A 20,351-nucleotide genomic window follows, 5' to 3' on the forward strand; every position below is an offset into this window, starting at 1 on the left:
GTTTGATAGATTTTGATCTGTTTGTTGCTGTTGGGATTTGGGGAGGACAATATAAGAAATATGGTTAACTCAAATTTCTGGGCAAGAGGTGAAGTGGAAAAGTAATTTTACTTTAATATGTCAAAATATCCTTTCAAGATCCAATCTAGTGTTAAGAAAAATAACACTTAAATGAATCCTACTTTGTCTAACAGTTGTTTAGTGACCACCATTCTGACAAGCTCAGCAATCAGCAAAGGTACTTTAAATGATAATCCACTTTTGAAAAATATAATATTCTAAATGAGATAGAACCTCAAAAATTAATAGGTAGTTTATAAGTGTGTGACAGCTAGTTGGACAGAAATGTGTAGACAGACAGATGAACGAGGTGAGGTAGCTGGATGAATCCATGAACAAACAGAAATGAAGACTACAGCTTCTCCAGGTATTTAAACTATCAATTCAAACTTTTTAATTTTTCCCTCCTTAAGCCTACCACAGAGAAGACATCATTCATTAATGGCTACTATTAAAAAGCTAAGATCCAGTACTTTCTTCATTATTATTAAGGGATGAACCTGATTTTCCTGTGTGATTTATACCACTTAGTCTCATTACTTAGCAGAGACAGATTTTTTTCCTTTGTTGAAAACAATACTCAGCGCTGTGGGTATTCTAACATTTATACAGAATTAGCTTTTTTTTTTTTTTAAAGATTTTATTTATTTATTTGAGAGACAGTGAAAGAAAGCATGAGTGAGGAGAAGGTCAGAGGGAGAAGCAGACTCCCCATGGAGCTGGGAGCCCAATGCAGGACTCCATCCCGGGACTCCGAGATCATGACCTGAGCCGAAGGCAGTCGTCCATCCAACTGAGCCACCCAGGTGTCCCTATACAGAATTAGCTTTTACCCACCTTCGCTAGCTGTGTGATCTTAGAAAAGTTAATTATCTTCTCTGATCTCAAGTCATTTATAAATTGGTGATACACTGAGACACAGACAGGAAGTATGCATACATCTTCAGTGTTTTGCTGTGAAGATTTATAATTAAGATTTAGCGACCTAGGCAGGCCTGGGAGAAAAACTACTGTTGCTATACCCAGGTCGAAATGGGAAAAGCTACAGGCAGGTAAACAGGACAGGGAATAAGGGTTCACCTTATTAACTGTTTGATTGTGGCCCATCATCTGGGCCCCTAATCTCTTTATTGGTAAAAGAAGATTACATTACTAGGGACTGTTAAATCGGGGCCCTATTACAATCTTATCCATGGACAGAACCCAGGGATTTTGTGAACTTGGATGTGGTGCAAGTTCACGTATTTATCCCACTAATGCCCAGCTAAAATTCGGCATTTCTTCTAATTATGGATAGAGGCGATAAACCATCATTATTAGGAGTACCTGTGACTTTGTCACTATAGAAATGACAGGTTTTAAAATCACACCCCAGCTGCTGTCCACAAAAAACACGTATTACTCAATGTGTTTTAACCTTGAAAGTATTTTTCAATATAGTTTCCTTCTATGTATTTTATGCATCTAAGACATTTTGAGAAGTCCACGGAATTGACCAGGCTGGAGAAAATCCATGACACCAAAGATGGAGAGCCCTTGAAAAATCCTGTAAATTTTAGCATTTAATTTCTATGAATGCATCATATAAAGTTCAATACAGGCAAAACAAGTTCACAGTTAGCTTTGGTAGAGGGTAGTAGTGACAAGAAAGGACAGAAAAGGCTTCTGATATGCTAGTAATATCCCATTTCTTGATCTGGGGAAGAGCTACACAAGTGTGTTTGTTTTGTGAAAATTCACAGAACTATACACTTGTGATTTTGTGCATTTTTCTCTATGTATCATAAAATCTACCTTGGGAAAACAGTTTAAACATATTTTTAGATAATATAAACCTGAAGCTATATTTTAGAGTTTGTATCATTACCCTGGTAGTGGAATATAGACAATTTCAATTTTACATTTTCTATCCGGTGAAGTTCCCAAAGGACTTAAAAAAAAAAAAAAAGTAAAAGTGGAATCTCATGCTTCCAGACATTCTGATTTAGTGGTTCAGAGACACAGCCTAGGAATCTGCATCTGAAATATACGTCCCCTGGTAATTCCAGTATTTTGCACTCTGAAAAACACAAACTTAGGTCAAACAGAGAATGGAAAAAAAAAAAAAAAAAAAAAAGACAGTGAAAGCCTGGTAGCTTAGAAAAGAAATCTCATTTAATAGATATGTTGATTTGGAAGATACCACAGTGGCATTTTCTTGAACTTCTAGTGTATTCTTTCTATAATACTCCTGATAGAAGGGCATCCAGCTCTTGTGCATTTATTTCCACATACAAAATAAACTAATCATTTTCTTCTCACGCGTATCTCTAAACATCAAGACTCTAAATCATCTCTTCTCCCAGCTATTACAGGCTCAGTCCCTTTGACCATTCCTCACTGGCACTGTTGAATCTGCTGTTCTGATTGGCACTCAGTAAATACACCACGTTAAGTGAATGCTGCCACATCACCCTAGAACAGTGAGTGGGATCTATTCCTTCACTTAAATATCAAACTAGATCAACTCCTTTGTACAGACAAAGTTATAGTTAATTTAATTAATAGTTAAATTCAGTTAAGCAACATCTTGTTGATTTTGAGCCCCATTCTAGTCTTTCCAAATAATTTAAAAAGAAAATTCAATCTTTTAAACCCCCACCCATCTTTTGTGATAAGCATGATTTCTAAGGTTTCTTCTATATCCTGTTGAGCAGCTTTAGGAATACCACAAAGCAACAAACAGAGAGAGAGAGACAGAGAAGGGAGAAAAATCCTAGCAAATTACTAGCACTCATAGAAAACAAAAACCAAAGGCTATAATAATCTAGGAAGAACTGAAAAGAAGGAAAAATTCTCCTTCTCACCTTTCTCCTTAATTATTCCTTTAAAAAATCACTCCCCACACACTTTAACTTATCGTGTACATCAGAAAGCCTTAGAGAAAACTGAAGATCTGAGCAATCCAAAGTCAAGAGAAAACCAGCTATTTCAACAACTGCAAACCACCTAATATGAGCACCCATAAAAACAAAGCTCCCCTAAAAAGTACAGAAACCAAGCACACCTAACATGGCTTTGGAATCGGCCAAGAACAACTGTATTAATATTTTCATTATCAAAAAATATATCCCACCATCTACTTTGTTGTGAAAAGCTATTACATACAAGCTATGACAATAAATTAGTAAGACTGTTGACTTATTTCAGGACATGCTATGAACACTTGATTGGATATCAAAACACAAGAGGAAGGATGCCTCGTGGAAATCATCTTATCCTTGTGCCTCAATTTCCCTACATGACTGCTTCTATCAAGAGATTCTACCAAACAGAAAACTTTAAGAACACATTAGTTAGGGGCACCTGGGTGGCTCAGCGGGTTAAAGCCTCTGCCTTCAGCTCAGGTCATGATTCCCAGGGTCCTGGGATCGAGCCCCGCATCGGGCTCTCTGCTCTGCAGGGAGCCTGCTTTCCCCTCTCTCTCTGCCTGCCTCTGCCTACTTGTGATCTCTGTCTGTCAAATAAATAAATAAAATCTTAAAAAAAAAAAAAAAAAAGCACGTATGAGTTAGAAAAGTATTACTGAATGACAGCAAAAAATGTTACAGGATCACCAGGCTGAAATATACTGAATTGAATGAAGACCTACCCTCAAAATGAATACCTAGTTTCTCTGACAGGGGAAAAGAGAGACAGGCAGCAAGAGGTACCTAACAGGATGACAGGCAGGGGTCTTGCCACATTTGAAGCACAACAGAAGTGAGAGTTAAAGGTATCAGTCTGATATGTCAGTTAAGTGAAGTTCTCACCCAGCCAATGGGTGAGAAGATAAAGACAATAATGCAAATGCCACTGTGTTTTGCAAACAGAGCAGGCTAGCATCATCATCAGAGGTGAAGACGTACTCCATGGACAAGCACCAGTGTGCCCTGAAATGTATGCATAATAGCTGTGATTGTTAGAAGGTGGACTGAAATTTAGAAATCAAAGTCCTAATTCCAGAGCTCTGCTATTAAACTAAACAATGCAGCCTTCTGATATAAACTTTTCCTATGATTATCTAAAAACTAGGAAAGGGCCACTTTTCAAACTGTATCACTGTTTCACAGATGTAGTAAGTGTGAATTCATAAAAATCTAATCTAAATATATTAGGTACTGACATAAAGGTGCCTCTAGATGTAAGCAGCACATATGGTATCAGTGACGGAAAGAGTGACTGTCCTGAATAAAGCACTATACTAGAAGCTCCAGTAAAAGATACAGCTTTAAAATGTGGAAAATAAATTAGGTAACAGGCACCATATTAATATTAACAAGATCAAGTTTCAGAGAAGGAAATCAATCACTACATCATCATTTAATCTATCACTTAAAAATACTGATACTCACACTAAGTAATTCTCAGTGGACACAATACTAATCTGAAGTTCTAGATAATGAATTGGTCTTGAATTCTTAAATGCAGTTAAGAATGATAGGTACCAGTGGCCCTTCTCAAAAAGTCATTTTGCTGATTCTCGTTATCAGGGCATGTATTTTAAATATCAGTACTTTAGGGGTGCCTGGGTGGCTCAGTCGTTAAAGGTCTGCCCTCGGCTCTGGTCATGATCCCAGGGTTTTGGGATTGAGCCCCGCATCAGGCTCCCTGCTCCGCAGGAAGCCTGCTTCTCCCTCTCCCACTCCCCCTGCTTGTGTTCCCTCTCGCTGTCTCTCTACCAAATAAATAAAATCCTAAAAATAAGTATCAGTACTTTAGAATCTCCTATAACATTTCACAAAGAAATTATATGCTTCAAAAATTTTGTTTCCCAATACAAGTAAAGTTCAAGCAGTTTCAAGTAACTCCGTGTTAGACCTTTTATTCCAATTTAAGGTATTACTGACAGCTTCAACTGTTACTCTTGAGTACATTTATCGAGAGCTCCAAATACCTTTCTTTAGAATAGAAGCAAAGCATAGACAAGTCATTAACTTCCAGGAAAAAAAAAAAAAAAAAAAAAGGGCAAAAAAACTCAAGGGCACAGAATGCTTAGGGGAATGCCAGCTCAAATTCTGAGTAACAAAATTAACATTCATTTTTTGGTTATCTAACATGAAAGACACTGAAGAATACTGAAAAGATTACATGTCAGAAGTTTTGGGTTCTAGTTGTTAGTTCTGCCACTAATCAAGTGATCTCTTAGTATCTTGACTTTCTCACTTATAAAGAAAGGGAAACTGTAATGATCTGTAAGGTTCCATTTCAACTCTATGTATTTCAAGATTCCTGTGGTCAAGATTTTAGTTGCTTGAAACAGGAACAGAAAATTGATGTTGCCCCCACCCCCAACCCCACTTCCCACAAGAACAGTCTCTGACAAGAAAAGCTTGAGTCTTTTCATCTTGTCTTCCAACCAAAAAAATAATAAAAGGAGACATATTTAGTGTTTGTGCATCTTCTAATCAGACACTATTAATCATTTCTTTTAAAATTAAATTACCTACCTCACTGGGGTGTTGTGAGGATTAATTCATTAGTGTTTGTAAAGCACTTTGAGATCCTCAGGTCAAAGGCGCTATAGAAGTGCAAAGTAGTAGTATTATTACTAGATTCTTTGCTTATTTAAGGAACTTCACAATCCTTTAAAACCTAACTCCCTGTTATGATTTAGACATCTATTTGTAAACCCTTGCAATTTATGCACATTATTTTAACCCTCTTTGGATCTACAGACAGGGACAGGATGTTTCAAAGCAAATTATTTTAAATAAGGTTTAAACTTTGATCTATAACTGGAGGGAGAGAACAAGGGAAAATCTAGTGTGACAAATTCTGTTCAGCATAAAATTTTAGTGAGAAATCCTGTCAATCAGATTTAGAAGTGTGCCTAAGCTATACCCAAACAAAATAAAACTCACTTTAATCTCAAGAGTCTTGAATGAGAAATTCCTTTCTTCAAAGAGAAAAGGAAACAATTTTCAAATCAACTCATCTTAAAAAGGGTACTGAGCTTATAAATTACATTACATAGGTATACATGCAATTGTCATTTAAAACCGATTTAAATCATAGTAACAGTATTAGTATGAACTAATATCAAAATAAGTGAGCAGTTTTTCCTTTAAACTAGCCTCCCACCCCAATTACACAAAGCAAACTAGGCACTGAGAAGACAACAAAGCAATTTTGCTTTACGGAGTTTTTTTTTGGGGGGGGCGCAGGTACAGGGGACCAAGGCTTCAAAACCAGTTCAACTCTTGGATTAATTCCACCACTTCCCACTCCTTTCTGTAACCAGATCTTCTAACAATTAAAGTGCTGTGTTTTTAAATCAAAACCACACACACACAAACACACACACACACAAAGCTAAGAAAAGCAGAGCTATCTATCAGTTAAGATATTCTGCTTGAATAAACAGGTACTTCTTCAAAAGAAAAAAAAGCGAACATCCTTCGATGAGATACTTCAGTGCAACACAAGTTCTAGCCCCAAGAGCAAACTGAAATTTAGATATTAAACTTTAAACACTTACCTCCTGCTCCTGTTGAAAGATGACAACTCTACCACCTTTATCTCCTGTTGCTAGTAATTCTCCAGAATGATTAAATTCTACCGTAGAAATTATATCTGCTGTATAATTGAAACAAAAACAAAGAGAAAAATATTAGTTTTTCTTTCCCAACTTAATAGTTTCAAAACTTAGCATGTTTTCCCTAACATGTTCCAAGCATATAGATCAAACCATCATCAGAAATAAGTAATTCTAAGGTTCTTTCATGAACATTTTGGTTCTCCAAAGAAACACTCTCTCCAGAATAAATCAATATGAGAATATTTTAATAAGTACAGAAGTAATAAATACTTAAATACTAGAGGGTTACTGGTATTTCACTAAAACAATTTGTGAAACATTTTGATCGCATCATTAAACATTAATAATTCTGTTAATTTTCTTTCTTATATACTTCTGATAAAGTTCTTTATGCAAACCCAAAGGCAGCCTACAAAATTAAAGCAGATATAACTGAAATGGGGGAAAATTTTAAATGTAAAAGTGATTTCAGATAGAATAGTAAAATTATTAATTCAAATTATGGCCTCTCAAACAAAAGTCTGCGAACAGAACACACATACAGCAGAAATGCATTGCACTACTGCTCCTTCAATATTGCACAGCTCTTGTGGCAACACAAAGGCTACTAGAATCAGTCATGTTACACCTGAAGTCAGTGCTAGTCACACAGTTAAGTTCAAATAAAATTAAAGGGTTTTTTTTCACTTGCTTTTTGACACTAGAGCCCTTTTGCTAAGGAAAAAAAAAATGCAAGTTACAGAATTAGGCATTAAGATAAAGCAGCTACTGTGTAAAACTTACCACTGTTACTAACAAGTTCTTCACTACAGAGTATTAAGCCAAATTACTAAAGACTACGTCATATGCACTTGAAGTAAGTAAACTTCCTACAAGAAAAGAGTCATTTTCTGGTCTACACAGGCTCACTGTAAGAATTTAAGGATGCTGACTTGATATAATAAAGAATGCTGTCTACCTTAAATTTTAAAATCACTAACATATCTTTATCAATAATCCATACAACACTGAGTTTTATAGTTTTCTTTTTAGTGATTTTTCCAAGACCAGTTTGATTTTGGAAAGCTTTCTTTGCTTTCTCCGTTGCCTAGGTCCAAGACACTTTACCTTTTTAGAACACTCTTGAGAATCTACTGAAAGTTACACAGCATGTAACTGCGTATGTTTTAAGTGTGCACAAAAATTTGCATATACCTTTCAGAAGGCATGGACAGCACCCCACCTCCAGGTTAAAAACCTTATTCCAGAAGCCTCCCATGGTCAGTGGTATCAGGAGGAAAGATTAAGTTTGGTGTTTGCGTATGTAACGTAAAGCTGTAAACTGAATATACTGCACTACTCTGTAAAGCCAAACACATGTAAATACTTCTTAAAGCCATTCTATATTTTATTGTTTTTTATTTTAGTTCCAGCATAGTTAACATATAGTGTTATATTAGTTTCAGGTGTACAATATGATTCAACAATTCTATATTCAGTGCTCATCATGATTAAGTTTACTATCAATCCCCTTCACCTGCTTCACCCATCCCCCACTCATCTCACCTCTGACATGATTTATTTTAAATGAATACCCTTAGTTAAAATTATTTTTCTTTTTCAACAAGAACATTTTTTACTTGAAGCATACTTCAGAATACATGATTCTAAAATATACATATAAAACATTCACAAGAAAAGCAGAATACATATTTTCTTCAAGTACAGAGAATCCCCTGATTAAATCACATAAAAAGAGATCTAACAAATACTACAAATTTAAGACTGAAATCACACCAAGTATTATTTTCCCATCACAACGGTAAAAAACTAAAGATCAACAATAAAATAATGTAGGAAAAGCTACACTGTAAATATTAAATATTTAATTTTAATATGTAAATACTGAGCAACACACGACTGCACAAGCAATGGGACAAATTAAGAAATCAAACATTAGGGGCACCTGGGTGGCTCAGTGGGTTAAAGCCTCTGCCTTCAGCTCAGGTCATGATCCCAGGATTCTGGGATCGAGCCCCACCCACATCAGGCTCTCTGCTCAGCGGGTAGCCTGCTTCCCCTCCTCTCTCTGCCTGCCTCTCTGCCTACTTGTGATCTCTGTCAAATAAATAAGTAAAATCTTGAAAGAAAGGAAGGAAGGAAGGGAAGGAAGGAAAGGAAAGAAAAGAAACAAAGAAAGAAAGAAAGAAATCAAACATTAAAGCCATTCTATTTGGTGCTGTGTACTGTACTTACTTCTGTACTGAATATGTTAAATGACTAAAACATACAAAGTCCCCTCACTTAAAGTACGTTACAGTACAGTTTGAGACAGAAAGTAAGTAGGAGCTAACGATATCAGACAGAATATATGGACTCACTTATATGAAGGTTAGGTTCTAAAATTGGGGAATAAGGTAAAAATCATACATAGTAAAATTATCTTTAAATTCAAACCTCTCAGGGCTTCTGGGTGGCTCAGCAGGTTAAGCCTCTGCCCTCAGTTCAGGGCATGATCTCTCCGTGTCAAATAAAATCTTAAATAAATAAATACGTAAATAAATTCAAGGCCCTCAGACAAGCATAAACTGCTTCTGCTGTCAGTCCAACTCAGCCAAGTTCCCCTAGTGCACTGCTAGTTTATGGTTTCTTTGGCTAATGCACCAAAAGAACTACTTAGTTTGAATATAAAGTCACGCTGCATCAAATGAACTCTAAAACTCTTGACTTGGTAAAATGCTCACACCTAACACCAGATTGATTTTTCTGTTCATCTAACAAATAATAGGCAGGATTTGCTCAGTATTTACATTATTTCATCTTTTTTCTGAGTACAAATTGTTGCATTCACTTAAATCACAACTGCTTGTTTAGTAGATGAGCTGTCATGGCTATACCTTAATACATGTCAATGATGATGGTATGACTAGCCTGACCAGCTTCCCGGCTGAGTAGTGAAAAGCAGGAGGGATAGGTATTCTGCAAGATGGGCTCTATTTCCAATGAACCTCCTTGGAGGACCGGGACAGGAAAAAAAATTGAGAGATGATCAGTCAGAAAGGAGGTTGTTATAGTAAAAAGGGCTGAAGAAAGATGTGGAATGGGGATGGTGGTGATGGGAAATCCACATCTAAATAATCCTTAGAAGACAGAACAGGGATCAAGTAATAAAGCAGCCTTTAATACACTACCCCTAGGTACTAAAGACAATACTGGGGGCACCTGGGTGGCTCAGTTGTTAAGCATCTGCCTTTGGCTCAGGTCATGATCCCAGGGTCCTGGGATTGAGCCCCACATCGGGCTCCCCGCTTAGCGGGAAGCCTGCTTCTCCTTCTCTCATTCCCCCTACTTGTGTTCCCTCACTCACTGTCTCTCTGTCAAATAAAAAAATAAAAATACAAAAAATTTAAGACAGTACTGGTCCACGAAGCAAGTTATAATGCAGTCACTGAATATGTGGTAGGGAGGGGAAGCAAAGTAAGTGTGTAGGTCTGTGTCTGTGTACATGTAACAGAGAGCCTATTGGGGTGGGGGGAGTAGAGGAGGGAGAGAAGAATGGAAAAGACCAGTATTTTAGTGCAAGCTGCAACAAGAATAATAACACATCTGTTCTTACATATGTTAACTAACTAGAATTTAAATAAAAATTTGAAAAAAAAAAAAAGAAGAAGAAGAAGAAATTTGTTCTCACAATGGTCACTCATCCCAGGAATGGTTATTTCGTAACAGCTAGAATGCCAAAGTAAAGTGATGTTATAAATGTTTAATACTGAAACAACTCTGCAGTAAAGATACAAAATATTTTAACAGGCACACTTGATAGGCTAAGAAATCCTATAAACAACTAATAACTGGCCTAACAATCAAAAGACACTGAACATTAGGGAAGGGCAGGAACCGAAGATAAAGATACCATACACCACAGAAATCAACCTACTTTAAATCCTTTCAGAAGGAAGAGAAACGATGGGTGAAAGGCATACAACTTTCTCAATTTACAGATATTCTTAAGATACTGGTGTTTGGGGCGCCTGGGTGGCTCAGTGGGTTAAGCCGCTGCCTTCGGCTCAGGTCATGATCTCAGGGTCCTGGGATCGAGTCCCACATCGGGCTCTCTGCTCAGCAGGGAGCCTGCTTCCCTCTCTCTCTTTCTCTGCCTGCCTCTCCATCTACTTGTGATCTCTGTCAAATAAATAAATAAAATCTTAAAAAAAAAAAGATACTGGTGTTTGTTATTATTCGTCTTGCCAAAAGTCAACGGACAAAGAGAAATTTTCAGAAATAGTCAACCAAATCACTGCTTAAACAGTGTAGAGCAATGTTTCTGGTGAAGGGGTAGGTGGACAGACTTGTAGCCTCCTTGCTGTGATTTTTATACTTCATGTATTTAATACAGCCATACTTGAGGTAAGTATTTTTCTGGTTTGTGTGATGGGATTTAAATAGGCACGGTGTCAATGGCATTCCTTCATCCCTTCCCCCAAAAAGAGGATGCTAAGCCACATGTATCAGCGTAAGAACCATCTAATATACACAAGCACCTATTAAATCTCCAAGTCTGTGGATGATGCTTTTTAAGTTGTTTTCTGACTCGTGAAATGCCAAGATCTCATAGGGTCTCACTGAAAATGTGACTATGTAAGGGAGGAATAAAAGGAAGAACAAAACCAAACGCTGCCTACAAAACCACAAAACCTCACTTATGAAGAGCACTATGAAACTGAGCTTTGAACTGCACAGGCCACGGCCTACTGGTGTGCTAAGATGGATTATGAGTTTGACTGGATACTGCAAAGCACCCAAATCTGTTAACCTCCCATCTGAACAGACTTTTTACCTCAGCGTGCCATACTGACACAACTGCCTTCTAGGGGCACCATGATGCACAAAAGGTGAGGAAGAAGCATGGCTCTAAAAAGAGTGCTCCCATATTACACTATATACTGGCGATGTTGACCAAATACAGGTAATCAGTTTTTGGAAAATTATAATAAATTCACTCCTAGAAAATAATCCTTTTAATGTTCCATACCATTTTTAAAAAATAGAGGCGATCTGTAAGTCCACAACAGGGTTATTCTACAAAACTGTGTTATAATTTAAGTATCTTGTATCTGCACTGTTTAATACTGTGATCAGAAGCCACACCTGGCTCCCACACTGGACAGTGAAAGTCTAAAACATTACAGCACAGACCCTGACTTCTATCGCAAAGCCAAGAATGCCGGACCGAAGCTACTTTTGAACCTTTAAACAATGAGTTATGGGTAAAATAAAACTATCTTACAAAACATGGACTGCTGCCCCAAGGAGCAGAAGGATGAAAATATAAATGTGTTTCATGAAAATTTAGATTCCTGGATACTACTTTTTAAACAAACTATTAACGAAAACTTGAGAACACTTCAGAGATTAAAGTAACTATAACATGCTTTTAAAAGCAAAGACATTAACCTCACTGTTAAGAGTCACACTATTAAACTCAAGGGATGTCTCAGTGTAACACATCAACTAGGCTATGTTCTCCCAAACCAATAGCAACAAACAACAAAACTCAAAGAACAAAAACTTCCTCTTTTAAAGAAAAAAGAAAGATACTGCCTATGGGCAATAAAAATGTTATTTCACAATGAAAAAACTGCCTATGTTAATCTTATAAAAGAACATTCTAATATAGTTATTAATAAAAAGAAAGGACTCCCTTTCAACTGCCCTCCTGTGCACTAAGTCACACAGTAATTTTAGGCAGAGACTGAATTCCAAGCAATATAAAGACATCACTTCAAGGCACAATCAAATTTTTAGTAAGAAAACTTAATATCCACAGTGTTTTTTACCTTTACTGTCAAATCTTCTATACTGTTAGTAAAAACCAACAATTTATAATGTATTATATAAAATGGAACTCATTTCTTCCAACACTTTCCTTCTAAACTATCAGTAGCCAAATCTCATTCTAAGAAAGCAAAATAACTGCTTTTGTTTGGCAGCAGAGTAGTAAGTAGTTGGTGGTGGTTAAGAGTGACAACCGCAGTATTATTGGTCTGTTTTTATTTCATCAGACATAACATTACCTACCTTCTCTATTTCTTAAGTGGTAAAATAAACAGGGTACAGAAATACAACATTCTCAGCAAAAAAATCAAACAAGGGAAAATTAACTTATGGTATGTATATTCATGGTAGTAATAAACAATAATTGCTATGTATTAGGTGAGGAAATAATTATTAGTTCTGACATGTGGGTGAGGGTGAAGAAGAGGGTTAGGATGGGTCTTCTGCTTCTGGCCATGAGAAAAAGAAAATAAGACAATCTGGATGGATCCTCCTGCTGGGAAGGACTAGAAAACGGAACAAAATACCATGGACTATGAACCGTTAGACAAGACAAAGAAATGGAGTCATATATTTAATCCCCTTTACTTTTGGACAGTGTAGTCAGACAGAAAGAATTCAAATACAGACCAGCACTCTCACTTAGTTGTGGTAACAGAAACTGGGGGTTAGAGAAAGCAGAATCAGCTGCAATTCGTGGCAGAGTACCGAAAGAACACTGGAGGGATTTAGAGAGGAAACTTAGGATCCTTAACTGAATACCCATCTGAGCATTCCATATGGCCTAGGAAAGAACCACCAGAAAGCTAATGAGGGCTCAGGATTGTTAAGGATCCCTACCAGCTGGAATAGAGAAACCTCACAATTAATGAGGCACCAGGTAAAGTCTTCAGAAGAGCATCCCCTTAGAAGTGGGACTAAATCAGCACTAAAGATGGAAATCTGTCCTAACAAAGCTAAAAGTAAACGTTAAAACAACCAAATTTACTTCAAGTAACGATGTGCTAGAACAAAATCCAATGCTCAACAGCGTAAACTGACAATGTCTGGCATCCAACCCCAATTCACCAGAATGTAAAGTAGTACGAATATGTGACTCATAACCAGAAGAAAAATAAACCAACAGAACCAGAAATGACAAAAAGGATGGAATAAAGGTCTCAGCAGACAAGAACCTTAAAATAGCTATTGTAAATATGCTACAGAACATAGAATTATCAACATGTTGAGACCTATGAAAGACAAAGAAGGAACACCTAAAAATGAAAAATACACTGGATGGCATTAATACTGAAGTCGAAAAGATCAAGAATTTGAAGGGCTAGCAATAGGGGAGGGAAAATTTTAAAAAGGCAGGAGCAAAGCAGGAAAAAAGAACAAAGACCTGACCTGTGGGATACAAACAGTTACCTACTGTATGGGACATTGCAGTCCCAGAAAAAAAGGTGGGAAATACTTTTTTTTTTTTTTTTTGAAGACCACTATATAAATGTTCAAGCATGATGACACTACATGTAGGATAACAACTGTAAGAGATCAGTTTTAAATGCAGACTTATACAGGTATAGAATAGTGATAACTTAAAAACTATCAATAGCCTGCACTGGGGACTGCCTTTGCAAAATCACAGAGAATTCTTTGTAAAATTCCAGTTTTCAGGGGTGCCTGAGTGGTGCAGTTGGGTATACAATTCTCGCTTTTGGCTCAGGTCATGATCTCAGGGACCTGGAATTGAGCAGTGCATACGGCTCTGTGCTTCGGACTCTGGCCTTCCTCCCAGCTCACTCTTTCTAGAATAAATCTTTAAAAAAATTTCTAATATTTCAAAGCACAATACTCCCTTGATATACACAGTAAACCTTAGTATGTACATTAAACCCATGTTTAACTAAAAAAATAGCTGATAAATAGAAAGTTGTATTTTAGGCTCAGAGTAAGTGATTGTTTCTTCAGCACCGTGAACTTTTGGCAGAATATTCTAAGTCATGTAGACCAGGACAATTTTTCCTTGTTCAACACCGTCCTGCAAGCTGCCAAATAGCTAATACACTTGGCCCATGCCTAGTAAATGCCAATAATGCCTCCAATCATGGTTAAAGTAAAAAAAGAAATCAATAGGACAAAAAAAAGTGTGGTAAAGCTGTTAACAGTCATGAATCTTTACACCCAGAGATTTTTACTATATGTAATTCAAGGTTATCAGAAATGAAGGAGCTGATAAAGATTTGACAAAAATTTAAACTACAGTGTAAGAATGACATATGCTTCTCCATGCCTGACAGATTTGAAGAACAAAGGGAGAAAGTGTATACACCTGGAAGACATAAATGATACACACTTGCAGAGAACTTTATACTAATATAAAAAATTAGTATCTTCCAAAGAACTATGCAATTTTTAAAAACTCATCCACTGAGCCACAGACAGTCCCTTAAAGAATTCTAATTACAAATTTAAAGACCACATTCTCTAACCACAATAAAATTAGCTAAAGATTAAGAACCACTGGTTCTAACCAACCACTTGGTAATCTTACAATTCTAAGGCAAAAGATAAAAATCAGTACCGCAATAAAAATACCGAAAAAAGACTTAACAGGAACCTAAGTATATAAATATTTAAGACAAATATTTAAGACAAGTGTCTTTGTAAAAAAAAAAAAGAAAGAAAGAAAGAAAGAAAAAGAAAAAAAAAAAGCGATCACTTTAAGTTAAAAAAAAACTGAAATAAGAAAACATGAAATCCCACTACTAAGAGATGACCACAGATGAAAGCTAAAGAGTCTTTCAGCAAACTTGTGAAATTATAAAATATGTATCTGATGTATGTATATACACTGTGATTTCTGTAAAATCTGTAATGGAATTATAATAACTTTACTCTGTTTTAATCACACAAACTGCTTTATAAAAAAAGACAATCATCACTCTTAACACCACTTCTGAGAGAACCTATTATATTAGTATATATCCCTCCAGAGTTTGTCCATGTATACCTTACATTCTCAGTCCAAGACAGTAATATCTATTTGTATTAAGAATGTTGTCTACATTGTATCACTGAGCTTAAAAAAATAACAAAGCATATTTGATCTTATTTGTGCGACCTAAATAATAAAACAATGAGCATTATGGAATTTGTTTCCAGAGCTCAGACAGGAAGACCAGGTTAATACATCTATAGCCATTACCATAAAAGTAACCTGGAAACTCTGACAAAAAATGAATCTCTACAAGCTTTAAAAAAAAAAAAAAAAGGAATGAGAGACCACTACACACCATCTGAATGACTAAAATTTAAAAAAGAAAAAAGATGACAATGCCTAGTGCCAATACTGAACAACAGAAACTCTCACATATAGCTGATGGGAACGGCACACCCACTTTGGGGAAAAGGAAAAAAAGTCTGGCAGTTTATGAAGTTAAAATACCATGTGACCTAGCAACTGCAATACTAGATACCCAAATGAAACAAAAACCTATGGTCATATAAAAATCTGGATGCAAACGTTTATGCAGCTTTACTGGATGAAAAACAAGAAACTGGACGAAATCACGAAAAACTGGACACAATCCAAAATGACCCTCAACTGGGAAATAAAGAGAATACAATATAACCATACAATGAAATAACACTCAGCAATAAAAAGCAACTACTGATACAAACAATAATATAATTAAACTCAAAATGCATTGTGCTAAAGCTAAAGGAACCAGATTAAAAGGTTACATACTATATAATTCCATTTATCTGACATTCTGGAAAAGGTACAATTAGAGGGACAGAAAACAGATCAGTGCTTGCTTAAGAATGGGGTAGAGGTTGAGTACAAAGGGACATGAAATCTCTTGGAATGATGCAACTGCTTTTCATCTTGGTAGTAACTTATGTCTGTATGGGTTTTTTTTTTTTTAAAGATTTATTTTTATTCATTTTAGAAAGAGAATAGAGAACACATGAGCATGCAAGTGCACATGCTTGCAAGGTGGAGGGGGAGAGTGAAAGCAAGGGGGGTGTTCACCAGACTCCGCGCTGAGCCTGGAGTCCGACATGGGGCTCAATCTCACCACTCTGAGATCACTACTTGAGTTGGAACCAAGAGTCGGACTCTCAACCACACAGGCACCCCATCTGTGTGTGTGTGTCTGTGTATGTGTGTCTATTTTTTTTTTTTTTTTTAAAGATTTTATTTATTTATTTGACAGACAGAGATCACAAGTAGGCAGAGAGGCAGGCAGAGAGAGAGGAAGGGAAGCAGGCTCCCTGTTGAGCAGAGAGCCCGATGCGGGACTCGATCCCAGGACCCTGAGATCATGACCTGAGCCGAAGGCAGCGGCTTAACCCACTGAGCCACCCAGGCGCCCTTTGTGTGTCTATTTTTTTTAATCAGACCTTGAAGAACTGTACGCTAAAAAGGGTGAATTTCACTGTTTGCAAATTTTAAGAACAATATGAACCTTTCCCCTGAATATACCATCTTCCTTTCTAGTTCCATAGCACTAGCCAAATTCTCTAGAAAACATGACGTTTTACATAGAGCTTCCACATTTATACTTATGCTCACTCTTATACCTCCTCTAGCTTGGGTGTCTTGTCTGCCTTGCTTGAAATATCACCCTTCCTACCCCCATCCTTTAACCCTTCTGTATGTGGCCCATCAGGAAAAAAAAAAAAAAATTGTATCAGATCTTTAGAGGGGTGGAAATACACCAGAGATAATCAATATAGATGTAATAAAAGAAAATGTGATTTTACACAATAACTAAAGACAAGTGGACTAGGAAAAAAATGCTTGTATTTCCAAAAACAGTTAATATACAGCATGGTAAGACAATTCACAGAAGAGCAATAATGGTAAAATCTAAGAAAATATCCACTCAAAAGTAAATTAATTTTTAAATAAGACACCATTTTCTACCCAACAAGAGAAAAAATATAAACTGTTCTACTTACATTGTAGAGAGAAGTGTATCTGGTTATTTTGGAAAACTATTTCGTAATTTGTATAGACAGCCACAAAGCACTGATTCTCTTGGAACTTTATGTCAGGTTCCAGAAGTTATCCTACTGAAATAATCCAACAATTTTAAAAATGTATAAAGATGTTCACTAATATCTTCAGTAATCTAAAGTGTCAGAGAATATAAGGGAAACATCCAATGTTCTTATTCTGCTAATATCCTTTCACATTTTGCTCTAATTTTCCTCGCAATACTCCTCCCTTTCTACTCTTTTCCCTTGGCCCTTCATTAACCATTAGGCAAGAAGTAAAAGACCCCTGGAGACGTAGTCTCAACTGTACTATAAGATATAATTCGATCGTGAGTAAGTCATTTATGAACTTCAAAATTTGCAAAGAAATTTCATTTGCAAAGAAACACCAAAAGATGATTTTTCTTTTCAGAGGATTTATCTTTCACAGAGCATATACCATGTATTCAAATACTTAACACATCTAGGAAAGGAAGAAAACAGAATAAAAAATGGCTGGAGAAAAATAATGTGCTTTTATCAGGCAACTTGGAATATGGAAAATTTTAAGACCTGAAAGGACAACACATCTGCAAATGCTAAGTAACTCCACCCATGACCATGTATCTCTCTCTGTCAGTCCACTAGTCCAGAATGCACTGCGACAAAATGGATCTCAGATTTGTTTCTTTGTAACCTGGAATTCATCAACAACACTGATTTAACATAAGTTACTTTCTGTAACTTATAAGCCAATCAATGGTGAAATCAGAACAGAACTGAGGCAGTGTATGTAGCATGATTCTGCTCTATTCAACTCCCACCACTGCTAGAGCAGTCAACCATGGTACTAGAGATTCTTGAGTCACTCACTGATCACTACTCACTCTTTTGAGATGAGGCCTTTCTCGCTTTTAAAAAGTCACACACATAAAAGTCACATGCTACTTAACTCCAAGTGATAATGCATAAATACGTAAGAGAGAAGTTCCCCATATTTCAAGACACGGGATGGTTTTTCAAACATCACTGAACCAAAGTTACATAGCACAAAAGTTAACCAAGCTGAATCTTTGTTTTCCATAAATTAACTTTAGCATAATTTTAGAATTACGGAAGAGTCCCAAAGACAGTTCCCGTATACCTTCACCTAGGTCCTTCCTTATTTCCTGGCATCTTACATTTGCTATGGTTTATTTGTCACAACTGAAGAACAACACTGGAATATTAACTGAACTCCACACTTCATTCAGATTGCAGTCACTTTCTCTAGTGTCCTTTTTCAGTTCCACGATCCCACATTACATTTAGTCCTCTTGTCTCTAGCTTCCTCTGGTCTGTGACAGTTTCTCAGACTTCCCTTGTTTTGGATGACCTTTACAATTCTGAGGAGTACTGGCCAGGTGCTTTACAGTATGTACCTAAATTTGAGACTGTTCTTCTCATGGCCACACTTGCTATTATGGCTTACTGGCAGGAAGATCACAGGGGTGCAATGTCATTCTTATCCCATCAGGCAAGGGTACATTTTAACAGTATTATTTACTGATGACTGCCAGGTTTCTCCACTATAAAGTCATCCCCTCCCCCCCTAAGGTGGGAAGTCATTAAGTGCAGCCCACATATAAGGACTGGGGGTTAAGCCCCACCCCTTTGAGGAGTATCCACATAAATTACTTGAAATTCTTCTGTTGGGGAAATTTGCCTCCCTCCCCCACTTATTTAGTTATTTATCTATATGAATTCATATTTATTTATTTCATACTCTGGGTTATACTCTTATTATATCATTTATTGTTCAAATTATTCCAGATTTGGTCACTGAAAGCTCTTTCAGGCAGGCTCCTGCATCCCTTTATGGGATGCTCCCACCCTTGGTTTTTTTTGTTTGTTTGTTTGTTTGTTTTTTTTTTGAGCACTTCAGGAACTTTTAAAAATGTATAATTTTCACATATTCTTAATATTACCACAAACTGAACATGACTTCTAACTTTTTCATTCTATAATTACATACTAACTATGTATGAGTTCTGAAGAGAAGAATAAACCATACTGAGAACAAGAGGAGTACATTTGGTAAAGGTCAGCAATGTAACTACATTCTCATCCATGGGGTATCTGACCAGAACTAAGATTTCTGTCTTCAAACAGATTTTTCATTTGGTCAGCTGAGGTTCTAAAACTTAAAATTGTATGTTAGCTTTCTTAGGTTTTAACATACGCCTGCAATTTGGACTTTGGCATATCAACCTTCTGGTACTCACTGAAGCTGGGGAGGTGGGGTAAGAACACAGTGTGTATAGTGATCATGTTTAGCTCTCCTAAAGTCAAGGCCTGCTGTCAGAACGTTCTGATAGCACAGAAATTCATTCTCATTTTCATCCGGTTTGCTTCAACACTCAGAGCTCCCATTAAGAAGCATGCTCTTTTGTTTGTACACAATCTATTTTCAAGATCTTTTCTCCTTTACTAGTTCAATATACCCTAAAATACAGCAAACACTGAATATTAGGATTGACCCCACATAGCTTATTACAGTTATGATTAACCCAAATTTCTTCTCAAAGGTAGCTAACCACTCCCCAAAGAAAATATTTTTCCAAACACTGCATTGATAAAATGCTAGTTTCTTGCTAGCTTCTTTCATGTAGGCTAGCTGTAGGTTCAATTTTTTTCCCATTATGATGCGCCTTTCTCACTGTTGACCTCTAGAGGGAGCTCAAAGGTTTTGTTACCTTTTCTCAAAGGTCAGTCCACTCCTCCCACAAATGCGGTATATTCAAGATTTAAGAACATTTTATTATGGCCTAAAAGCAAGTTAAGTGTGTGCACTCCCTTTAGGAATCTCTTGTTCCTGTTATGTAAATAAGGTCTTGACCCACTCACCCTGGGGGGGGGGGGGCTCCAACCATTTCTTTCTGTCTCCCTTCCAGACTCTCTTAACACT

The 20,351-nt window shown here is 36.6% G+C and overlaps 1 protein-coding gene across 2 annotated transcripts in view; it reads right to left on the minus strand.

Annotated features, from left to right (window-relative positions):
• The window catches only part of PPP2R2A (protein phosphatase 2 regulatory subunit Balpha), a 91,745-nt gene that overhangs the window by 26,809 nt on the left and 44,585 nt on the right, over positions 1-20,351 (minus strand). For both annotated transcript variants that reach the window (XM_032855791.1, XM_032855792.1), the window contains exon 3: positions 6,560-6,657. In XM_032855791.1, coding sequence (XP_032711682.1) covers positions 6,560-6,657 — 98 coding nt within the window. The remainder of the gene's footprint in view (positions 1-6,559; positions 6,658-20,351) is intronic.

The sequence above is a fragment of the Lontra canadensis genome, unplaced genomic scaffold (genome assembly GCF_010015895.1).
Source record: "Lontra canadensis isolate GAN:19392208 unplaced genomic scaffold, GSC_riverotter_1.0 scaffold10, whole genome shotgun sequence".
In the NCBI taxonomy this organism is placed as follows: Eukaryota; Metazoa; Chordata; class Mammalia; order Carnivora; family Mustelidae; genus Lontra; species Lontra canadensis.